Source organism: Oxyura jamaicensis, chromosome 2, assembly GCF_011077185.1.
Source record: "Oxyura jamaicensis isolate SHBP4307 breed ruddy duck chromosome 2, BPBGC_Ojam_1.0, whole genome shotgun sequence".
Lineage (NCBI taxonomy): Eukaryota > Metazoa > Chordata > Aves > Anseriformes > Anatidae > Oxyura > Oxyura jamaicensis.
This window is the reverse complement of record NC_048894.1, coordinates 114821880-114842422: the sequence shown is the minus strand read 5'-3', so window position 1 is coordinate 114842422 and position 20543 is coordinate 114821880. Positions and strand designations below refer to the sequence as shown.

At 43.6% G+C, this 20543-nt stretch overlaps 1 protein-coding gene and 1 long non-coding RNA gene across 7 annotated transcripts in view; one reads left to right on the top strand and one right to left on the bottom strand.

Moving 5' to 3' along the window:
• MAPRE2 (microtubule associated protein RP/EB family member 2) overlaps positions 1-20543 on the bottom strand; it is an 88934-nt gene that overhangs the window by 52532 nt on the left and 15859 nt on the right. For 2 of the 6 annotated variants that reach the window (XM_035319126.1, XM_035319128.1), the window contains exon 2: positions 17984-18045. In XM_035319126.1, coding sequence (XP_035175017.1) covers positions 17984-18045 — 62 coding nt within the window. Of the gene's footprint in view, positions 1-4156; positions 4373-17983; positions 18046-20010; positions 20016-20543 lie in introns of those variants that run through there. The other 4 variants (XM_035319130.1, XM_035319127.1, XM_035319129.1 and 1 more) reach the window with 4 other exon arrangements.
• LOC118162735 lies at positions 1594-9509 on the top strand. Its single transcript, XR_004748594.1, has 3 exons — positions 1594-1738; positions 9424-9430; positions 9488-9509. It is a non-coding gene; the product is annotated as an uncharacterized LOC118162735 (long non-coding RNA).

Below are 20543 nucleotides of genomic sequence, written 5' to 3'. Positions count from 1 at the left end.
AGGGTGGGACTTCTTACAAGCATTTACGATTGTCTTTCTCCTGCTTCCACTGCAATCTAAGGCAAAGCTCTCATGACCTGCAACAGCAGCAGTCAGGCCAAGAGCAAACACCTCTGACAAAAACGTTTGAAGTTACTAACATATTTACAAGCGTTTGCTTTAGTAGCATTTACATTTTCAGAGGATGAAGACAGTCCTGCTCATTGGTATGACAAACAAGAAGACAACATGCTGCATTTACTCAGTACCTTTTCCACCTTTCCCAGCAAGAAAAGCTCGGGCCTTAAGCTATTGATGTTATCAACACAAATAGCTTTTTTTTTAATTCAGAGGAATCGTCTGCTTACTGTATCCAAGAGGACCCAGCTTTGGGGGCAGCCCCATGGGCAGAATAGGCTTAGTAAGAACTGTACAAGAGCACAGACCAGTACCACAACAACCTGCCTCCCGATATCCACCAGGAGCTGGGAAGGCAGAAACCAGACCAGCTTTCGATGTGACATAAATCTTGACTTCCAGCAGGAGTTAGTGGCTCGTCCTGCACCGAAGGACAGCCAGACAGACACGCTGCAGCACGCCACGGCTTAGTTCACTGCTGGGTGAGGAAGTCACCGCTTCCGCCCAACTTTCATTATCATGCACGGCACAGTCACACATCGGCCGCTTAAGAAACGATTTCCAAAAAGACACGGCACGTGGGAAAGCCAAATATTTAAGGGATACCATTAGAAACATACATACTGACAGGAACTTTTTTCCCCCCGTTTTAGCTTCTTTTAGCTCAAATAACCAGGAAAACAGCCTTCTCCCTGCCTTTCTTGAAAGCTCTGGCTACAAACGTAAATATAGCTGGTGTATGAAGGATGAGATCAAACCAATTTTCTAGCAGCACATAGATAAAACAGCAGTTAGAGGGTACAACAGGTTGTCCCTTTTAAAAGGGAGAGCTTTAGGCTAGGCATGCCATTAAAAACCTGAAATATTCCAAGTCTGTACAGCTAGCTTTGAAAAATATGGTGAGCTGATCAACCATACAAAATGCCTAGTCCGTGGCAAAAAAAGTACTGCAGACATACCCTGATTAAAACAAATTCTCCACCCAGAGGTTGATCTGTTTTCTCATTGAAATGTTTGTCTTCTTTGAACATACAAGAAGAACTATAATTAAATGTAACGCTGTTCTCAGAAATGGGCCAAAATAGATTTGGGCTAACTAAATGACACCTCGGTTCCAACCAAATTGTAAAGTTAGACTCCTGATCTGGAGCACACAGAACTGACACATGCAAATCCTTCCTCTGGAATAGAAACAAAGTTTTACTAGAGAAATGCTGATTTGGCCCAGTTATTTACCACAGAAGGTAACATCTCCCTGTGACTCAATTTTATGCCAAAGTGCCTGGTTTCCATTTACCAGCTCAGTGAGGCTGGAGGAGAAACTTAACACCTTGGGCCTGTATGTCCCAGTCTGCAAGATATAATATGTCCTTTGGAAGACTTGTGAAAACTATTTGTGGCTTTGCCTACAGAGCACATGGCTGGAGCTCATGTGGTACAGGTTCAATTCCCCACTGCGTCCTCAACGTGGTGGATAACAGAGCATTTCCTTTCATGTCAGCCTCCTAAGCTGTAAAATGGTATAAAATCTACCTTCTTTTAAGTCTGCTTCAGGAGTGACATAGCAAGCCTCTGGCAGTAGCCTGCTAGGTATTTGAAAACAATAAAGGTTTCCTTTTAGGTTCGAGGACATCTAAACAGGTAAATAAATCTGTTATGATCAACAACACTAAATTTCTTTTAAAGTACTTATGGACTAGAGTAGGTCAGAAGAAGTAAAAATGAGGACATATTTACAGGAGAGAGAAGCAAATGCTCTCAGGTGACTCCTGAACCCCTGTGCAGATGCTAGGTGCAGCTCAGCTGAAGAGCAAAGCTGCAGTAGGCTAGGGCGCATTGCGAGCAAAGTACTCGTAGATCCGGGCAACTGCTGATCTGATGTCATGCTCCAGGCTGTGCTTAATGTCACATTTATTCCATATTTCTAGATACAGATGGAACAAACCAGCCCAACAATCAGAGGCATAGCAACTTGATGTGTCACGCGGCGAAGTTGTACGGGCTGCTCACCGTGCCTGCTCCAAAGCCAGCGTGGCACCAACCGTCCAGCATGGCAGCAGCCAAGTAATGTGGGTCTGAATCTATTTATCTCTTATATTTAGTGATCTCCTGCTTCACCTCGGACTTAGCAAGGCCCAAACTAGCCTAGCTGTTAAAGATTTTCATGGAAGTTAACAATATTATTTTCCAGTATCAAGGAGAAGTTTCATTGCAGTTTTCACATATTTTCTTGAAGGCTTCCTTTGTGTTATGACTGATACATAACTGTTCATCTGTAGCCCTAAGCACCATATTAAGTAAACATCGTTCTCACTGCAGGAAGGGGGAATGGACAGATTTGGGTGTCATGACTCTAGGTAAGGGTAGGATTCCACAAGGAAAAGAGAACCTAAACAGGAATTCCCTGTGGAGGTTTTATTTTTTTTTTAATGCATTAAAGGTTTACTTCTTTAATGCTTTTAATCAAATTATTTACTTCCCCCAAATAGCACGCTACATCAGCATTAGCAGTTCTGCATTCCTTTATATTCCTGCAGATGGACAAAAGGATGCAAAGCCCTACAAGTAAGTCTCAAAGAACAGGCTTTCCCTTAGAAGAACTAGCCTTTCATTCAGATGCAGAGTAATTCCACGGTTTCTAGAAAATTGGGCAATTGATGTAATTATTCCTGTCATCATGTGCTTAACACAGCAGTCTCACAAAACGCCTTTCCTAGACATGGCTCAGCGTATAAGACAGACAGAAGGACAAGAAACCTGACCCGTAGATGGCTGCAGAAAACTACATGTTGCAAAAGGATAATGGAGAACCCTATTCAGAGGTTTTCCAGGGAGCCCTTCTGAAAGAAAGCAGCAAAGATAGCCATCGGTAGCATCTATGATTCATGCATCTATCTTTAGTGGCTGTGGCATGTTAATTCATCTCAAATCAATTGCATATTTCTGCTTAGCTACACGGTGGAAACACAGCCTTCCCCAAAACCAGAGCCTTTCAGCGCTCAGCAGCGATTTAGACAGGGGAAGCGAGGGCTCCATTTTTCCTGCAAGGAGACGCAGGTCCTTACAAAAGCAAAAAAAAAAAAAAAAAAAAAAAAAAGAAACCACGACAGTAACCAGTAACGTGCCATCGCTCCTTTGTGCTGAACGCGTGCGCCAGGGCTTTGCTAACAGAGGCAGGAGCAGCTCTGAGGAGAGGGATGGATGGATGGGATCCTGCGGCAGCGCCCGGCGTGCTCTGGGGAGCAGTGCACGGCCCCACCTGGGCGCACGACCCACGGCACCGCTCGGGTCATCGACGGCCCGCGGGGCCAGCAGCAGCCCCGCTACGCCTCGGGGCTGGGGAAGCCACGGGGCTTTTCTCCGCGCTGAGCCACCCGCCCTTGTGGTGACCCGGCGGCCGGCCGCTCCAGGCAGATCCGTGGAGGCAGCATCACTTCCATTTCCTGCTGCTCCCGGGCGAGGCTCCCAGCGGCGTGCTGCTCCGCGGGGGCACCGCTCGCTGTCAGCCAGGCGGCATCTGCACAGCCGGGCCGGCCGGGCAGACACAGATGAGACGGGGCTACCGGCCGGCAGGGCTGCTCGCTTTCTTCCTGCCTTTTGCCTTTTTTTTAAATTATTATTTAATTATTTTTTTCCTTTTTCTTTTTTTTTTCTTTTTTTTTTTCATTTTTATTTTCTTTCTCATTTTTTTTATTTTATTTTTTTTCCTTTTTATCCTTTTTCCTTTTTCATATTTTCCTTTTTCATATTTCCGTTTCTTTTTTTTTTTTTATTTTCCCCCTTTTTTGATTTTTCCCTTGCATTTTTCCCTGATTTTCCCAACTCCCCCCCTTTCCAAACGCCCCCCATCCGCCGCACGAACCCCTCCCCACCCGCACAAGGCCAGCCATCCCCCCTCTCCCCAGTACCGGGGGGGGTTTGCCCGCAGCCCGGCCCCGTTCCGCAACGCCCCCCTCCCTTTCTCCTTCCTCCTCCTCCTCCTCCTGCAGCCCCGCCGCAGCCGCCGCCCGTTCTCCCCCCCCCCCCCCCGGCTCCGTACCTGTAGGAGCGCTCCCCCCGCACCGTGTGCTTCCTGAAGGGGATGATGGTGCCGTTGTCCTGGATGATGTCGTTGTTGTTCTCGCCATTTGGGGACAGGGCTTGGGTCGGTCCGGGCATTGGCGCTCCCGCGGCTCCGCGCCTCCTCCCCGCCCCGCGCTGCGGCTCTGCCTGCGGAAGGTGCTGGCGGCCCCCGCCTGCCGCCCGCCCGCACGGACCCGCCCCGCCGCCCGCGTCACCGCCGCACGTGACCGCCCGCCGCCATGGCAACCGCCCGACTCCGCGCCCCCCCCCCGTGTGTGGGGATGGGGGGGCGGCCATGACGCCCCCATCGTGCCGCCCCAGATGAAATCAACCCCCAAACGCAACCCTATTCAAACAATAGTTTTAAGGCCGTAGATCAAACGAAAGCAACGGGAGTGCTTCTAGCACGTTCTCAGAAGCACATGCTGATGTTCTATTAAAGCTCCAAGGATGTTCCTCAAATGAGTGTGATCGGATACATACCTCATTATTACGCTTTTCTGCGTGACAAAGGTGATTCTACAAGATTTTAAGTCACCTTTATCTAGCCTTTCAGACTAAATAACACTTTGCTGAAAGCTGAGCTTCTGTGATTGTCGTCGCGATACAGATCCTAGCTTCCCAAGGAAGCTGTGAGGGGAGCGCAACCAACACCTCGACGCCGGCTGCCCAGCTCCGGCTAATAGAAAGCACTTGGATTCAGCCCAGACGTCCACATCACGCACAGGCACCGAGCGATCTCTAACAGAAGTTAAATTAGTCTGCCGATTTGCCACGGCCCTCTGAGCAGCGAGACGGGAGGCTTTGTTTATTGTTTCTGCCAGATTTTCCAATATTCTCAGAAAAGAAAAAAAATTGCTCTCCGTAACCAACCTATGGATGTTTGCAGATGACATACCTTATTGAAAAATGCTCCATTCATCTGGCAACAGTAAACCCAGCGGAGAAATTTCCCTTTGAGCCTCTTTAAAAACAAGCAACAAAATACATTCTGCTAAAAGGGCCAGCAAGCCTCTTAGTAACACTCAGGAGCAAGGAGAAGCCAGCAATGCTACATGGTGACAGAATGTAAAAATAATCTATAGCAGGTCTTTAGCTGCCAGACATAACCCTACCTGCTCCGCTAGGCAGCGAGCTGTAAAACACTCTGCTACCCTAACTTGTAAAAATATTTTTATTTCTCCACCAGTGGCAAAGAACAGAAGCCTCTTTATGGAAGCTTCCAAAACTGTTTAAAACGTCGACTGGCAAAGCTACAGCAGAGAAGTGCAGGTGAGGACAGTGCAGCCACCTCCCTTCAGACCCCTTATTGCCTTAGGATTAAGTGCAAAAAAAAAAAAAAAAAAAAAAAAAAAAAAAAAAAAAAACAGCTCACAGCACCTCGACATAACGCCTTACCTTTATCATGGCTGAGCCAGGCCCAGGCAGAAGCAGCTCGCTGCTGGTTTTCAGACAGCACATGCTGCTTCTGTTGATTTAGCACAGCCTGGGGGAGGCAGGGTGCAGCATGGATCTCATATGCACGGCACTCCCTCCGCTTACAACTCCACTTCTGAGGAGCGTGTGGCCCATGAACACAGCCCTTATCTCTACGTGCAGGAAGCCACCACATCATCTTCCTGCTTTCAGCAGTCTGGGCAAAGATTTCTGAGATGTGGATCCAGTGGCACAGAATGAGAAACAGGAACCTGCCCCTATTGTCAGGTGACTACATCCCTGCTGACTGTACAGCCTTTGGATGCAGTGAACATACAAACAGAAATGCAGCTCAAAGTGTAAAAGGTCAGAGTGGTCATAAAAAAAACACACATCTATGATAAGTTGGAAGTACTGAAACCTAGTACTCACATGCTGCAAGTCAACTAGGCAAAGCAAAAAGTGCCAGAAAATCAATTAATACACAGGGGTAATCACAAAAACTGATGCACTAGGTCTTCAAGCACCAAGCACCACAGCAACGCAGTAGGAAGGGACCTATGGAGGTCATCCAGCCCACTCCCCTCCTCAGAGCAGGATCACCACTGCTACCATGAGCTCAGGTCACATTTGACTTAGTCTAGCCAAATCTCAAAGATCTCCAAGGATGGAGATGTCCTGCCCTACCAGGGCAGCAGGCTCCAGTGCCACATTATCCTGCTGTTTCTCATCTCCTACCTGACTTTAGCTGCAAGGAGATCTCATACTTCCCCCAGTGAGCACAGAGAGTCTTGGCTGGGCTACAGATTGGAAGAGGCACCACCCTACCCAAGAACATGCATTTCAATACTTCCATTTCCACTGTGTTGAACCAGGAGGAGTGAGCACCAGTGAGCATGGCAACAGCCCTGAGTGTCATTCTCCAAAACACTGGTTGCTTCTTCCTCCACAGAGCTTCTCTTTCCAGCCCCCTCTCGTTACTTGCTCAAGGTCTCACACTGCAGTAAAACAGCCGTGCAGCATAATTTATAACACCAGAAAGTGAAATCCCCTAAAAGCCCAAACAGCGGTGTTAGAAATGCCTCAGGCAAGCTCGAGCCAAAGTTTTATACTAGCCAGCTGATGTGGAAATAAATTATGAGTATTTTAACGCTGATAAGAAGTGACCAATGCACAACCTCTGAAAACAGAAGTGATGGCCACACTAGAGACTTCTGCTAGTGTATTTGTCAGAAGATTAAAAAAACACCAAAGTCTTAGTGAGCTTTGTGACACAGCCAAAGTATAAATAAAATTAATGATGGCAGAAATTCCCCACTGCTTGGATAACTTGTTTCTGTGGCGGTGGAGTGGGGGGAGATGAAGAAGAATGCATTTAACCCTAGAATGGCCAATGAGCATCCCTCATCTGACAGATGTTTTTGTTCAAAGTAGTAAATGAATCCGAGCGTGATATTCCTTGCACTGCCCTCTGAATACGCCTCAGCTACAGCTTCGATCTGTAGCAAACACCACTCCAGTATAATTATGGCCAACATGCTTCCCTTGTCAGAGGTGTTTCAAGAACACTTCTGTCACAAGTGCAGTTTTTCCAGTGGGAAAGAATGAGAAAACCTAACTTAAGGCAAACAGTTGGAAGTTGGCAGCACCTTTCAGAAAGCAGCATTCCTGATCAATGCAGCCTGCTTTTCCAATTCAACTCTTGTTTCCCATACTCCTAAATGATCACAATGAAGATGAACAGAATTCTGCAAAAACAACAGATGTACGCCTTGTAAAGCAATCAAAGTTATTTTTAGCATTTAAGTGTGTATATTTATCAGAAATTATATTTATCAGAAACTTGTGCAGAAACGGGTTCTTCCTGAAGGAGTTGGCCAACCACATTTGGATTTGAGAACTGAATAGAGCAAAGCAGGAAAAGATCGGGAAGAGTTGAAAAGGTTACTCTATAAAGCCTTGGACACGTCTTGCTTTTCAAGGAAACCCCAGTTCACCAAGGTACGTTGACATGCTTTATTCCCAGCACGAGTAGCTTCAGTAAAATGGATAAAGCCGTAAGCGTACTGCAACAGAATGAGCCTAGTATCTGACAGCACATACCCTGAATAAAAGTTTCATTTAGTAAACTAAAAACAGAAGCCTTAGGAAATCTGTATTTGCATGTTATCTAATGGAAGTACAAATGAGCCCTCTGCAACTGCACACCTGCTAGGGAGCACTGGCTTGTGCCAGCTTAAATTAGTGCGTGGTTCCAACCTGTAGTGATAACGTATTACACAAACCTCCGTAGGGGAATTAGCAACAGCAATGCATCTAACACAAGGAACGCATATCAGATGTGATGTGGTGTATGATATGTTTCACGCTAACCTGGGCTGTGCAGAAGAGTTCACGTTTCCCGTTTCACTGACATATCATCTGTCAGCCTTGCTGATTAGCCCAAAGGAAAGCTCCCACTGTGACGTAAAAATCACTTAAAACTAAAATTCATAACCAGAACTTCATAGGCTTTCATTGTTTACACAGCACTAAATCAATTCGCCCCCCTCCCATCCCGTTACTTCATCCTATGCCGTACATTTCAGGGCACAGTGCATTTAAATTCACCATACCAAACAGCAAATGATAATGATTTGGCAGGACAAAGAAACACTGCATGTATTTTATTAAAACAGCTACTTATCACTCCAGACATCCTGTTGATAAAGAATGAGCTTCCCACCCTTGGGGATTATACTGTTGCCACTTTAAGCAAAGTCTTGATTATTTGCCTTCCCTGGAGAGAAGCACAGAAAGAGAAAGACAGGGCTGTCCCAATTACACAATGTGCATGGACCACATCCCTATGAGGTAATTCAAGCCTATTTTTAAATATATGGACATATTTATATTTCAGAGGTCGCATTTCATATTTTAAAAAGAGTTCTGTGCCTGGGAGGAACAGAGAAAGAAAAGTTCAAATCTTTGTCAGCTAAGCATTCCTGAAAATTTAGCCATAAGCTGCAAATCCAATCTGGCCATTAGTGTATGAATTCCTCGCTAAAGAGAGTGGTCTTGAAGAGTCACAGCCTGTGGGCGTTTTTCGTTAAAAAGGCAGCAGCTACCGTTTGCAGTTACCGTAGAAATCAAAGAGAAATCAGAGGATTATTTCAAGACCCAGACGCTGTCTATAATACCATTTTTTTTTCCTGTTCACAGAAAGAGGATTTCAGAAACCCTTGAACAGAACAGATATTTTAAATCAAGTTATATACTTCAATATTCAAGTTGTTAGATAAATAGATTTATAGGACATAAATTAATACATTTAACGGGCACTTGCAAAAATCAGCACTTTCAGGGTTTAGCTAAAGCTGGTTGCTATAAAGAAAAACAAGTATTTAGAAAAAAACACTCTCCAATATACATCGAAGGTTTCTGTACTTAAAACATAAGCAGTTCACACTGAATACATGAAACATTTTTTATCCAACACTTCCTACTTAACAAAAAGCACCAGTGACAGCAGGAAACACTCAGTGAGGGAAGGATGGTTCCTCAGAGGAGAAATTTCTACTTCGATTCACTCCAGACCAAACCAATATTTTGAATTCTTCAGTCAATATTACATGTGTACTGGGATATCGCAAGGTTTCAGGCGCATCTTGGGGAGCTGCTTTCATCTGAAAACCTATGAACGGCAGCTGTGATCGATAAATGTTTGAAGTAACGACTCCTCTGTCTCACTTTGCCTTTAATACTGATTGAAAGCAATCGAGAGAGGAGGCTGACTCACGTCTCATGCATGCACATTTACATGGAAGTATTGGGCTGGAGCTGTTCTAGGTTTACAGTAGCCAGTCTCATTTACAGGGAGCTGTTAACTAGTTTTCTCAGCTTGTTTTGACAGAGTTCAGATGTTAAGACTATTAAGCATGAAGATCTAAACCAAGAGCATTTAAACTGTTCAGGTAATCTGGATTCCCAGACTTTTTCAGAGAATGACAAACCCTTAAGTAAACGAACGTGGGATTAGTGTTCTAGTAGAGGGATTTTTACGTTTCCATGCAGTATGGCTTATTAATAAATCATATGGCCAGAGCTTCAGACATTCATATCCTAAACAAAACCAATGAATCAAATTATAAATGATTAAAGAGTGGAAGATTTTTGATATACGAGACAGTAGAAGAGAAACCTAGCATTTCTTTATGTATTTTCAACTGTTGAGGAATCTCTGGCTTTCTTGGAGCTAAAGAGAGGTTAGAAAAATGAAGGATGAAATAAAAAAGCAACATAAAAGAGTGGATCATCTACCTCTCTGATGCTCCTTTTTATGTTCTACGCTGAAAATAACAGCAATGTGCTTTGAAGGCACTTCAGTCTAATGATATATTTCAAAAAAGCAGTGCTGGGACATAGGAGAGGGCAAATGCTTTGCAATATCATCTGCCAAGGGGGCAGGTTTCTAAAGTGAAAGCCTGATGTGGCTGTAATCCCACACCACAGTGATACCTTATTAGTAGGTGATGATTTTGAATACTTCTTGCTATATTACTCCACTGAAAACTTGACTTAGCTTTGATATTACATATCAGGAATTCAAGAATAGTTAATAACAACTCTTAGGATTGGTGATTCTCTGTTCATATTGTACAACACGCGTTTTGAAGCTGACAGCTATTTGATTTGTGCATGTTATCCAAGTCACTTAGTGCCCCACGTGACTATCCAGTACCTGTATGTAACATAAGGAAAAGTTTAAACGCTTCACAGTGACTGTTGGCCAAAACCTATCCTGCTTACAGCGTTGCCTTTTCCAGTATCGGCGTTACAGGTACCGAACATGTGAAGCCTGCGCAGGGATTATAGCCCATCACAAGGAACATTACACTTGCCAACAATTATCAAGCTGTCCAAGACACTCACCACTGCTAAAGAGGAAAAGAGAAGGCTGGCACAAGAAAACAATGACTCCAGCAGATGGTCGATTAAGTTTTTGGATACCTATTACTGAATCAAAAATGCTTCAACCAGCCAACAGAAAGGGCCTGACCATTACAAACCAAGATTTGGAGGGGTTACTTTGCCCCAGGAAATTGTTAATTAGGTGCCTGTCCTCCCACACCCAGCGAAAAGCCAACATAAACATTATTACATACTCTTGCTAATGGAAAAGAAATACAGAGTGTATTCATGCCTGACTCAAATCAAAATCGTACTGCCAAGTCATTCAATAGTATGTTAACATTCAGCGACTGCAGAACCCAAGAATTCAGTGCCTTGCTGCAAAATACTCTACAAGAAGTTTCCTCGTGCTCCTACAGCATGCTACAAACTGTTCTCTTACAAAGCAAATGTGTATCAAGTGCCATCAAATTAACGAATGCCAAGAAATTACACAAAAGGGGCTGTGTTTTTGTGTTGTTTGTTTTCGCATTCTGCCCTTCCCTCCTCTTGGTAATTGCTTTTTATCTGGGACATTGATAGAAACCAGCTTTTGTACAACGCTGTCAGCTTTCCTCATTTTACAAGTACAGAAACAGGCCCTGCTGTTAGAACCAGATTGCTGTCATTCATCTGCACAAGCTTCCCCTGCCTCACCCTCATCGCCAGGTGTTGGGTCCCAACCCCTTCTCTCAGTGTTTGCTTTCCAATCCATGTATCCTTTCAGCCCTGTTTGTGTTTTCTAACTAGTTCTGCAGTTAAGCAAACCCATCCCTTCTCTCCATTGCTACAGCTAGATGCGTGGCTCCTCCTTTCATCTTGAGATTTCTTCCACATCTGGGGTTTGCCCATTGTTCCTTTCCCCTATTCTTTTCTGCCCTTCCTTTGTCAAGCATCGCCCTTTGTAGTGCTCCAGCAATTTCCACTTTCCTTCATCAACCACCTGCAGAGAACCTGGGTCACCCTGGTTTCCTTCCCGCAGACAAAGTCCCCAGCATGCCTATTGTCCAGCTAACACATTGTCATTAGCTAATTATGCCTCCTCTCGTCTACAGGCAGAGAGGAATGTGCAGCCCCACTTGCCTGCTAAGGTACATGCACATTCACACGGAGCCACCCCAAGAGGCGGCACCTGTATTTATGGCTGCATCACCTCCAGAGCTCGCACGCTGCAGGTGACACATCTCCTGGTAACACACCCCACAGCTGGAAACCCCGAGGGCACCGCAGCACCTCTCAAGCACCAGGTTGCAAGGGTTTATTTGCAATCACTAGCCCACAGAGAACTCGAGGAGTGCTGCTTCTCTGGGAGCAAGAAGCTCTTCCATGTATAATTTCACTACTACCTTACACAAGTCCACTGTGTAAGCTTAAACAAGTTTCAGCTTCCTCACTTATTGATGGAAAACAAACTTTTTCCAATGGTAACAGTCAGTGCTCATTATCACCTTAGTGTTTACTCAGTCTTTATCAAAGTCTTCAGATGAAGAGAAAAAAATATATTGTTTTTAAAGATAAACATAAAGTTACACTTATGTTAGTGCTCTGAACAAAAACAAAAAAATATCCAGAGGTTTGAAAACTGTGTCAGGAAACTTATCTCACTGACAGACATTTCCTAAGAGGACTTTTGGAACTTGGCATATCAGAGCAAGTTTCCATGAATACTTTGAGCCCTTTATTAGCCTAACGCTGCAAGTGCTTTATTTAGCTACCAGCACACTACAAGCACTTTCTGGAATTCTGAAATTCAGAATTAGAAAAAAAAAAAAGTCCTTGCCTGGTTGTTAAGAGGCAAAGCTAGGCGGAAGAAAGCTACTGTCAGCCTGCTTTAGTGGAAGGTGCATCTGTTCACAGAAGCAGACAAATACTGGGGCTTGGGGGGCAGAAATAATGCTTGCATGCCACAGTGAATTTTCTTTTATAAAATCCAATTAATGATTTTGTAAAGATACCTAGCAATGAACAGTACAACAACCAGTGACATGTATTTGTGGATCAAATGTGATACCAGTTGAAGTACTGCTGTGACATTTTGTTTTATTTCAACACAGGAGGCAGATGAAATACAAAATAAAGCTCAGGTCCCTGCTTTGAAATAGAGGGTGTGCCATTAAAAATGTACACATCTCCATTCTGAGCGCACAAGAGCATACAGAAAGTGCATGATCTTATGGAAAAGATAAACAGCTGGATTTACTTGCTTCCATTAACCAGTGACCCACTTGTCAAACATAAGCTTTAGATTTAAGAGTGATTACATGAAGCCTCTTACATTAGACAAAAAAGATCCTGGTTATGAAATCAGATCAAGTCTGAAAATACTTGAATGCAGTCAGTAGTGTTCTTCTACAAAGCCACAAGGTGAGAGCCAATTATTCTTTTTAAGGCGTGCGATGTAATGTAACAGCATTTTCTCCAGTACTATTCGCAGCGTGTTTATCCCACGCAGCCCGCTCAGGTCAGTAGCGATGAGACAAATCCAGACCTCTTGTAAGAGGATGAAGCCCTGATGGGAGCCAGTTCATAAGCCTCAGTTTTGGGGCCACCACCAGTTTCCTTCTCCTGTGAATATTAGTTCACAGAAAAATCAAACCAGCACTCCCCACAATAAAGGGGAACAGCAATGTTTACCCAGCCTATCTAATCTCTCAAAGCAGATTTTTAAGAGAGGCTGCAGCTGTGCGTGCGTTGGTGGCAGGTCTCCAGCGCCATCGGCTTTGCCCTCGTGTAAGCTCCTGCCTCCACATGCCTCCCTTCTGTGCCTGCTCCGTGCTGGAACACAAACAAAAAGGCACAAGAAGATAGGGGTGATCACAAAGTTTGGGCTTGAGTGTAAGCCCTGCGTTAATAGAAGAGGAAACATAACAAGGACAACAAATTGCTAGGTCCTGAAAACCCCTAATTTTGTCACCTTGTGACACAACAGCAGAGCACACAACAATGGCTTGCCCACACTCTGTGCCCACACCTGTGGCTATCCAAGGCTCCAGGAAGGCTGAAGAAGCTGTAATTATAAGCAACATTTTTAACTTAAAGACAACTTCTAAAATTAAATGTCTTGCATCCACCTGACCTCATGAGCATGCTGTGCATTGTCAGCAGCTCACGTGATTCCACATACTGGGTGATTTTCTGCAAGCCACAGATCGTGGAGCAACTTAATGATGTAAGAGTCACAGCAGCCAGCAAGCCTAGGTCTCCATCCCTGGTGACTGCAAAGAAATACTGGAAAATGCTGACACCTGGATTAAGAAAAGACAACAAAAACAAATGAACCCCCCCCCCCCCTCCCCCCCCAAAAAAAGGAAAAAAGCAGAAAACAAAACAACCCAACCAAAACCCAGAAGCAAACAGATAACCCACCACCAAATACCCTCCTCAAAATAAGTGGAATATCCAAATTAGTCCTTTCTAACCTTTCTTCGGGGGGACCTGCCCAGAGGTGATTTGCTTTCCCCTGGATTTTCAGCACCTGATCACACTCACAGGCAGTTTTGCAAACAGACCCTAGCAGGACACCGAGGCCGCTGGAAGTAGATCCTCTGTTACCCCTAACTGATCTGGTCTGTCTGCAGATGCAACGTGACTGCACAGAGCCAGTGTGGGCTCTGCTCACATTGCATGATCATATTTATAAAATCCAGGAACTACTCTGAAAAATGAAAAATCTTACAGCATCCTGGATGCACTATGAATACTTTATATTTAACTTATGACATTTATTTTTTTTAAATGTCCTTGGAAAAAAAAAGTTTATTTTTGCTGCTGGAGCACAACTTAAATCATTGACTGAATCAATGGTCTTTAGTAAATCTGAATGAACCATCACTGATAGGCAAAACACAGAAGGCAACAAAGTCAAGAAATAAGGGTATTATTCATATTTTTTCTTTAAATTGTGTATTGTCATGGCTTCAACAGCCATGGCACAAAGCAGCTACATTTTGTAACCTCTGAACAGTCATACTGTGTATAAATTAAAAATTGCTTCTGTAACTTTTTGAGCACAAAAGGTACTAGTAGCGTGTAAACAGGGTATTATCCTCCTTACAGTGGAAAATGGGTTTTCTATTTAATCAAATCTCCAGCCACAAGTCTCTGTGCTTTTGTAACTGTGAGTTTATGTCAGCACTGTTGACAGCTTCTGCATTTGAAAGGATCTCATTATTAACTATTAACAAAACCACACATTATCTTTTTCAAAAGCTAAGTTACGTTCCCGATGAATCAGCCACTTCGCTGAGCTCCTGTGGGATAATTTTTGGTACTGGATGCTGAAAAAATAAATATCACCCCAAAGTTCATAAAATTTTCAGACAATACCATAAATGGCTATTCAAGCTCACCAATTCCTAAGTTAAGAAGGGAACAAGGACGGGTGCATAGGAAGCCGTACACAAACATTCCATTGAAGTTAACTTTCTCGTTAGGTTCAGAATTTAGGTCTCCAGTTTTCTCATCTTGGATCAAAACCAGACATAAAGCAGCTGTGTCCTATGCAGGACTGACTCCTGAACAGATGTCCTCCACCACATTTTGGGGGACCTGACATTGTTTCCAAAGGATGAAAAGGCTTTCAAAGCAGTCTGCTCAGCGAGAAGTTCAAATATTTCATACTACTGAATTATTTTGGCTGAAGGTTCAAAGTGACCCTTAGGGAAGCCAGGTCGTCTTTGGTAGGAATTAAGGGGACCAATCTGGGGAAACAAGCAGGTTTCCCACCGAGTGAGAAACAGAGCTCACTTATCTGGAAGCAGCATTTTATTCTGCACCAGCGCTGGGAGGTACGGAGAATGAGGTGAGAGGAAATGCTTCTTTATTCTTCCCAGTTTAAGTAACTCTAGGCAGCTTTTGCATGAATGACCAGAGAATATTTGTTTCTGCTCAGGGAAGGAATGAGAGAAGGTCATACAGGCCTTTTGGTTCAGGTTTCCCCTGAACAAGTCATGAATTAGTAGTTCAACATACAGACATACATTCTGTGTGTATATATACATATATAAAAATACATAATGTGTGTATACATAATTTGCTTTCTCTTCTCCTATCTCCAAATTACTGAAATGTAACAGGTTATTCCTGACCTAATGTTCCAGCATAAACCAGCATTGCTTTCTAATATTAGGTGTACAGTAAGTGTTTTAAATACATCAAGCAAGGAGCTGTAACCGCCAAAAGACCCCTTATTCACATTTTGCACAAGAGATCCTAATGTAAGAACTGTGAAATCCTTGGATACTCCAGCATTCATTCTTTGTGCTGCTTTCCATATAACTTAACTCCAGGAATAAGTGTGCTCATTTGCCAGGCTCAAGTGCACTGAAACATGATCAGAAGGTTTCCCAAGTATGCTACATGGATTTACTTTTTGCAATTGTAATAGCTCAGCTAACTTTTTTTGCAATATAACGAACCTCTGGTTTTAAAAGGCTGATAGCTAGACCTTTATTTTGGCATATAATAGGCCACAAAGACTAAGGGATTTGGAGAGGAAAGGCTACACAGTACGCAGCAACCCACAGGGAATATGCTGGGAAGCTGCCTGTTTCTTCAAGGGTAGGGCTACCGATTCCAGGAAATCTGCATGCTTCAGATAAGTTCCTATTAGACAGGTAGGATGTAGCCTGCTCATGTAAGTGTCTATTTGGTGGCCACGTACTATCTCAATGCCCACAGTTTTCTTCAGATTTCCTGTTGTTTCAAAGTACTGGTGAAGAGTGCAGCATAACCAAGTAATGGAGCTGTACTTTAAGCAGTGTCACCTACCCCAGGCAGGAGTAGAAGCAATGGGGATGAGCACAGGGCATTGTCCTGCTGCGCTTCCACCTGTGACAACCTCATGGGAAGGACTGTGTCCATGTTACAATTTCGTAGCTCCTGGTGTTGGATACCTCCTGTACTTCATCCTTGCTTCATCCTAAGTTCCGTCCTTGATGCATACAAGCCTCATTCAGCTGCAGACCATATACTGTTCTACTGAGGATTTCCAGTTGCACCACCTGAGACCTGCATATCTTCTAATTGCTCTGGAAACAACTCTTCTCTTGCAACCTGATGAATCTGAATTCTGAGGCTCTTGTTTTAATTCTCCCTTTTCCAATGCCAGCCTCCTTAAGTGCATCTGTGCCAGTTAACACAGGCAATTTATATTTCCCATAGAACTTACCCTGAATAATTTGTCTATCATGTATCTGGAGAAATTCTTCTGCAAACATACTTAAGCTTTTTCATGGCATTAAATAACTTGGAGCAAATCCCTAGTTTCACTGTGAAACAAGTCTTTAAAACAGCTCAGACACAAAGCTCTTACTTTTAACTTAACTACAAAACATGAACAAAAGAACCACCACAAACTGAAACCTATCCTAAGTCCAAAGCTAGAATTTATATGCTTGTAGCAGCTTCTCAAGCATTAGCAGCAGCAAGGTGGTATGTTTTAAAATGGAAGTGCTTCATTACACGGCCCTAGGATCATTCCAGTGCTACGCATATTTTCAGCACTAGCTATGAATAAACTTCCCCGCACTGTATTGCAGATCACTGATGCTGCCAAGAGAAAAAGCATGCACAGCACCCAACACAGCACAGCAAACAGTGCCAGTGGCCCATCTATTCAAATAAGAGTTTTATTACTAGGGCATCCTATGCTCCATTTTGGCAACAGTTTACAGTTCCTTGTTTAGTAAATAGCACAGAAGCAGCAGCAATAAGAGAAAGGGATCAAGTGACAGCAACTGGAGGGAGCATAGATCTGTTCCAGGAGCATCCTTTCAGAAGGCTTTCTAAACATTGCCACCTTGTGGGCCTTGCATCTCCTTGTTTTGTTGATCCCTTCACTCCTCACAGGTGACTCACTGCGAGGATCTCATAGATGCCAGGTGGGAGGCTGGACAGTTGAGGGTAGCACCCAGATTGGATGGGATGCAATCTAAACTAAACTCATTTAGTTGGGAATTAAAAAAGGGACAGCACCTTACAAATTGCATCTAACGTAAGTGACCAACCCCATACAGCAGCACTTTGTGTACTTTGCTCTTCTTCCACTTAACATTTTGAAAGCAGCAGTAATAATGTACAGAAGCGCTAACACTTAAATGAAAACAAGAGTATAATTTTCTTGAGGTTCCAGAAATAAAAGAGGATAGAAGTTAAATTCACCCATAGTCTTCCCTTTTTCATTGCTTTCTACCAGCAATTCCTTCTGACACCAGCTGAAAGAAACTATTTCCAAAATGTTTGTGGCACCTAATTCATCTTTCATCATTTCTGTTGCATGAATGAATAACTTCTAATGACTTGAATCTTTTAATTACATTGCCAAGGACACTGCAAAGGAATATCACTTACTGTTGATATCAAACTTATCTAGCTACTGCCATAAAGACAAAGCAAAAAATCTAGAGAACTTTATCAGCCAAGACCACTGTAACAAACACATACAAAAGACAACACTTACTTTGAGCATCCAAACACTTTCCCTGGTTGCTGGCTTGAACTATTCCTTGCAGCAATTTGGTACTGGAAAGAAAACATGAAAACACTTAGTTCAACAAGCAAACTGGAAAGAAAAAAAGAGGAAAAAGAGAATCACTGAATGGTCTTTTCCCGTATTGGTTGGGCAGTGATGCAGTAGCTGTATTCTAAAAATGAAGCAAGAGGAGAGGTCCCTTATTACAATACCCTAATTCAGCTGTGCTCACAATAGCTCAGTGTCTAACACATCTGCACAACAATCAGATGTTCCTCTGATATAGTAGCAGATCTGTGAGGTCCCTTGTGCTGGGCTACGTTCAGAGTTTATTCATAATTGCTGGGCACATTGCTGTTTCTTCATCTGCCATGCTTCTTCTGAGCACAGGCAATCAGTTATGACTGTTGTGTCATGCAACTGGGCCTTGCTGCACTTGCCTGAACAGATTTTTCAGAGAAAAAACTACCATTGAGAAACATGAACTGATACCCAGGAAAACCTGTGTTTTTGCTAATACAACACCAAAAACCATTGGCAATCCTTAGAATTTTCTTACTTGGAAATGAAGCCACGATGTTGCCACTTGTAGCAGCCACATTTAAGAACCATTCCTTTCTGTGTTCCTAGACGTGATTTCCTACAATTGCTGGATTTGTCCTCATATCCATTCTCTCAAATGCTGCATTACAGGCTACAGAAACATAAGCAGGAGCAACCAAATGCGGTTTTCAAGTTGTGTTATGAATTACATACTAGGGTTACGTGGCGAGGTTTCTTAATTCACCTCCTCAGTCAGCAGGAAATCTCTTTCCTAGCAGGTAAATAATGGTTTACTCAGACCAAGGCCCTGAATATTGCTTGTTTTGCATTCATGGTCAACTAGTTGGGACAGCCCAGCAGGGAGGGATATTCCAAAGGCATCTATCCCTGCAGAACAGCATGAAACTACATCAAATGGGATCCCAGTGGTGCTTAGATTGAATCAGGACTGAGGGATGCAAGAAGCCCCAGCAGGTTGGTTTACATTCATCATAAACCCTATTTTGAGATGAGAAAAACATGAAGCAAGTCTCTCTCTAATACATTATCATCTGGGAAAGGTAAACAGACCTTTAAACACAGCTTGTCTAGAAAACTGGATCCCAGCTCCAGGAGCTGTGACTCATCCTGGCAGAGGACTAAGGAATCCTGTTAGCAGACTGGAAGGCTGAAGCTACCTTAAAGCCAAACCAGAAGGGGAATTAGCTATTAAACATGTTATTGTTTCATTTCTTTGAATCTCTCCAAGCCTCTTAAGCTTTGCTTTTCAATATACTCTTTTTTCCTCCATTTGTTTAATGTGGAAAGTGATTCCAGCACAGCTGACAAACCTCAGGCATCCTATTGGCATAGGAACAGCAAATCCAATGTGGTATGTTGGCTTCTAGTCAAGTAGACCCCCTGAACTGAAGCTGGGATTTAACAGCAGTGCTCCAATAACTTTTAAGGATAGGACACTCCAAGACAATGTTTAGAAGTGCTCTCACATGAGGTGTTGGCCAGAACTTCTAACAGGTGAAAGTAGTGAAGAAACATGGTGATTCCCTTAGAAATGCAATGGAAAATATGTTCATGGCACATCTTCTACGCTATATTTTCTGAACAGAATGGTATTTATTGAAGACAGGTAACTATTTCATTGCCTTCAGCATGTAGACTTCAGTTTGACAGTGTTTCAAGTAATGACACTGCACTGAACTTCACTCATAAATAATGTAGTCTTTGAAAAAGAGATGGGAAAAAATAAAAAAAAGAAGGGGAAAAGACGTCCTCACAGCAGAGGTTCCTGAAGCCTGGAAACTGATGTGTACATACACAGGTTAAACCAAAGAGGTACATCTCAGCAACATCTCCTGACTTCTGCCTGCACGCAGGTGCTTACCTGAGCTACAAGAGTCGTGCGATAGCTATGGCCAGGAGAGATAATTGGTGCTCATCTGCTGCTGTGTGCGGAAGCACTCCTCGGCCTCCACCTGCTCTGCAAGCCATGCCAACACCTCGACCTGTACTTCTGGCTTCAGATGCCAGAGCAGCATCCAGGCAAGGGAGTGGTAGGAAACATTGGCTCATTAGGGTGGAATTTAATTTAGGTGGACAAAGGAATGCAGTAGAGGTCCTCGTTATTGGGTGTGCAGAAAGTAGCGATGGGGAGACTGAGTCCTCTTTGGAAGGGCGGAGGGATAAAAGTATGCAATGAAAACAAGGGGGAAGAAGGATGCCACAGGTTTCCTCCAGTACATGCCAGGCCACAAACAGCTCCACAGCTGCACACATCAGCATCATATCACCACAATACATGAACCTGTTGTAGTGGGTTTACATGGCAAGGTTTTGGTAGGAGGGAGCCACATGGGTGGCTTCTGTGAGAAGGATCTAGAAGCTGCCCCATGTTAGGTAAGGGTCCCACCGCTGACCAGAGCTGAGCCAGTAAGTGATGTTGTTTGGGGCCTCTGTGAGAGCATATTTAAGACAGGGGAAAAAAAATGCTGCACCATACAGCAGTTGG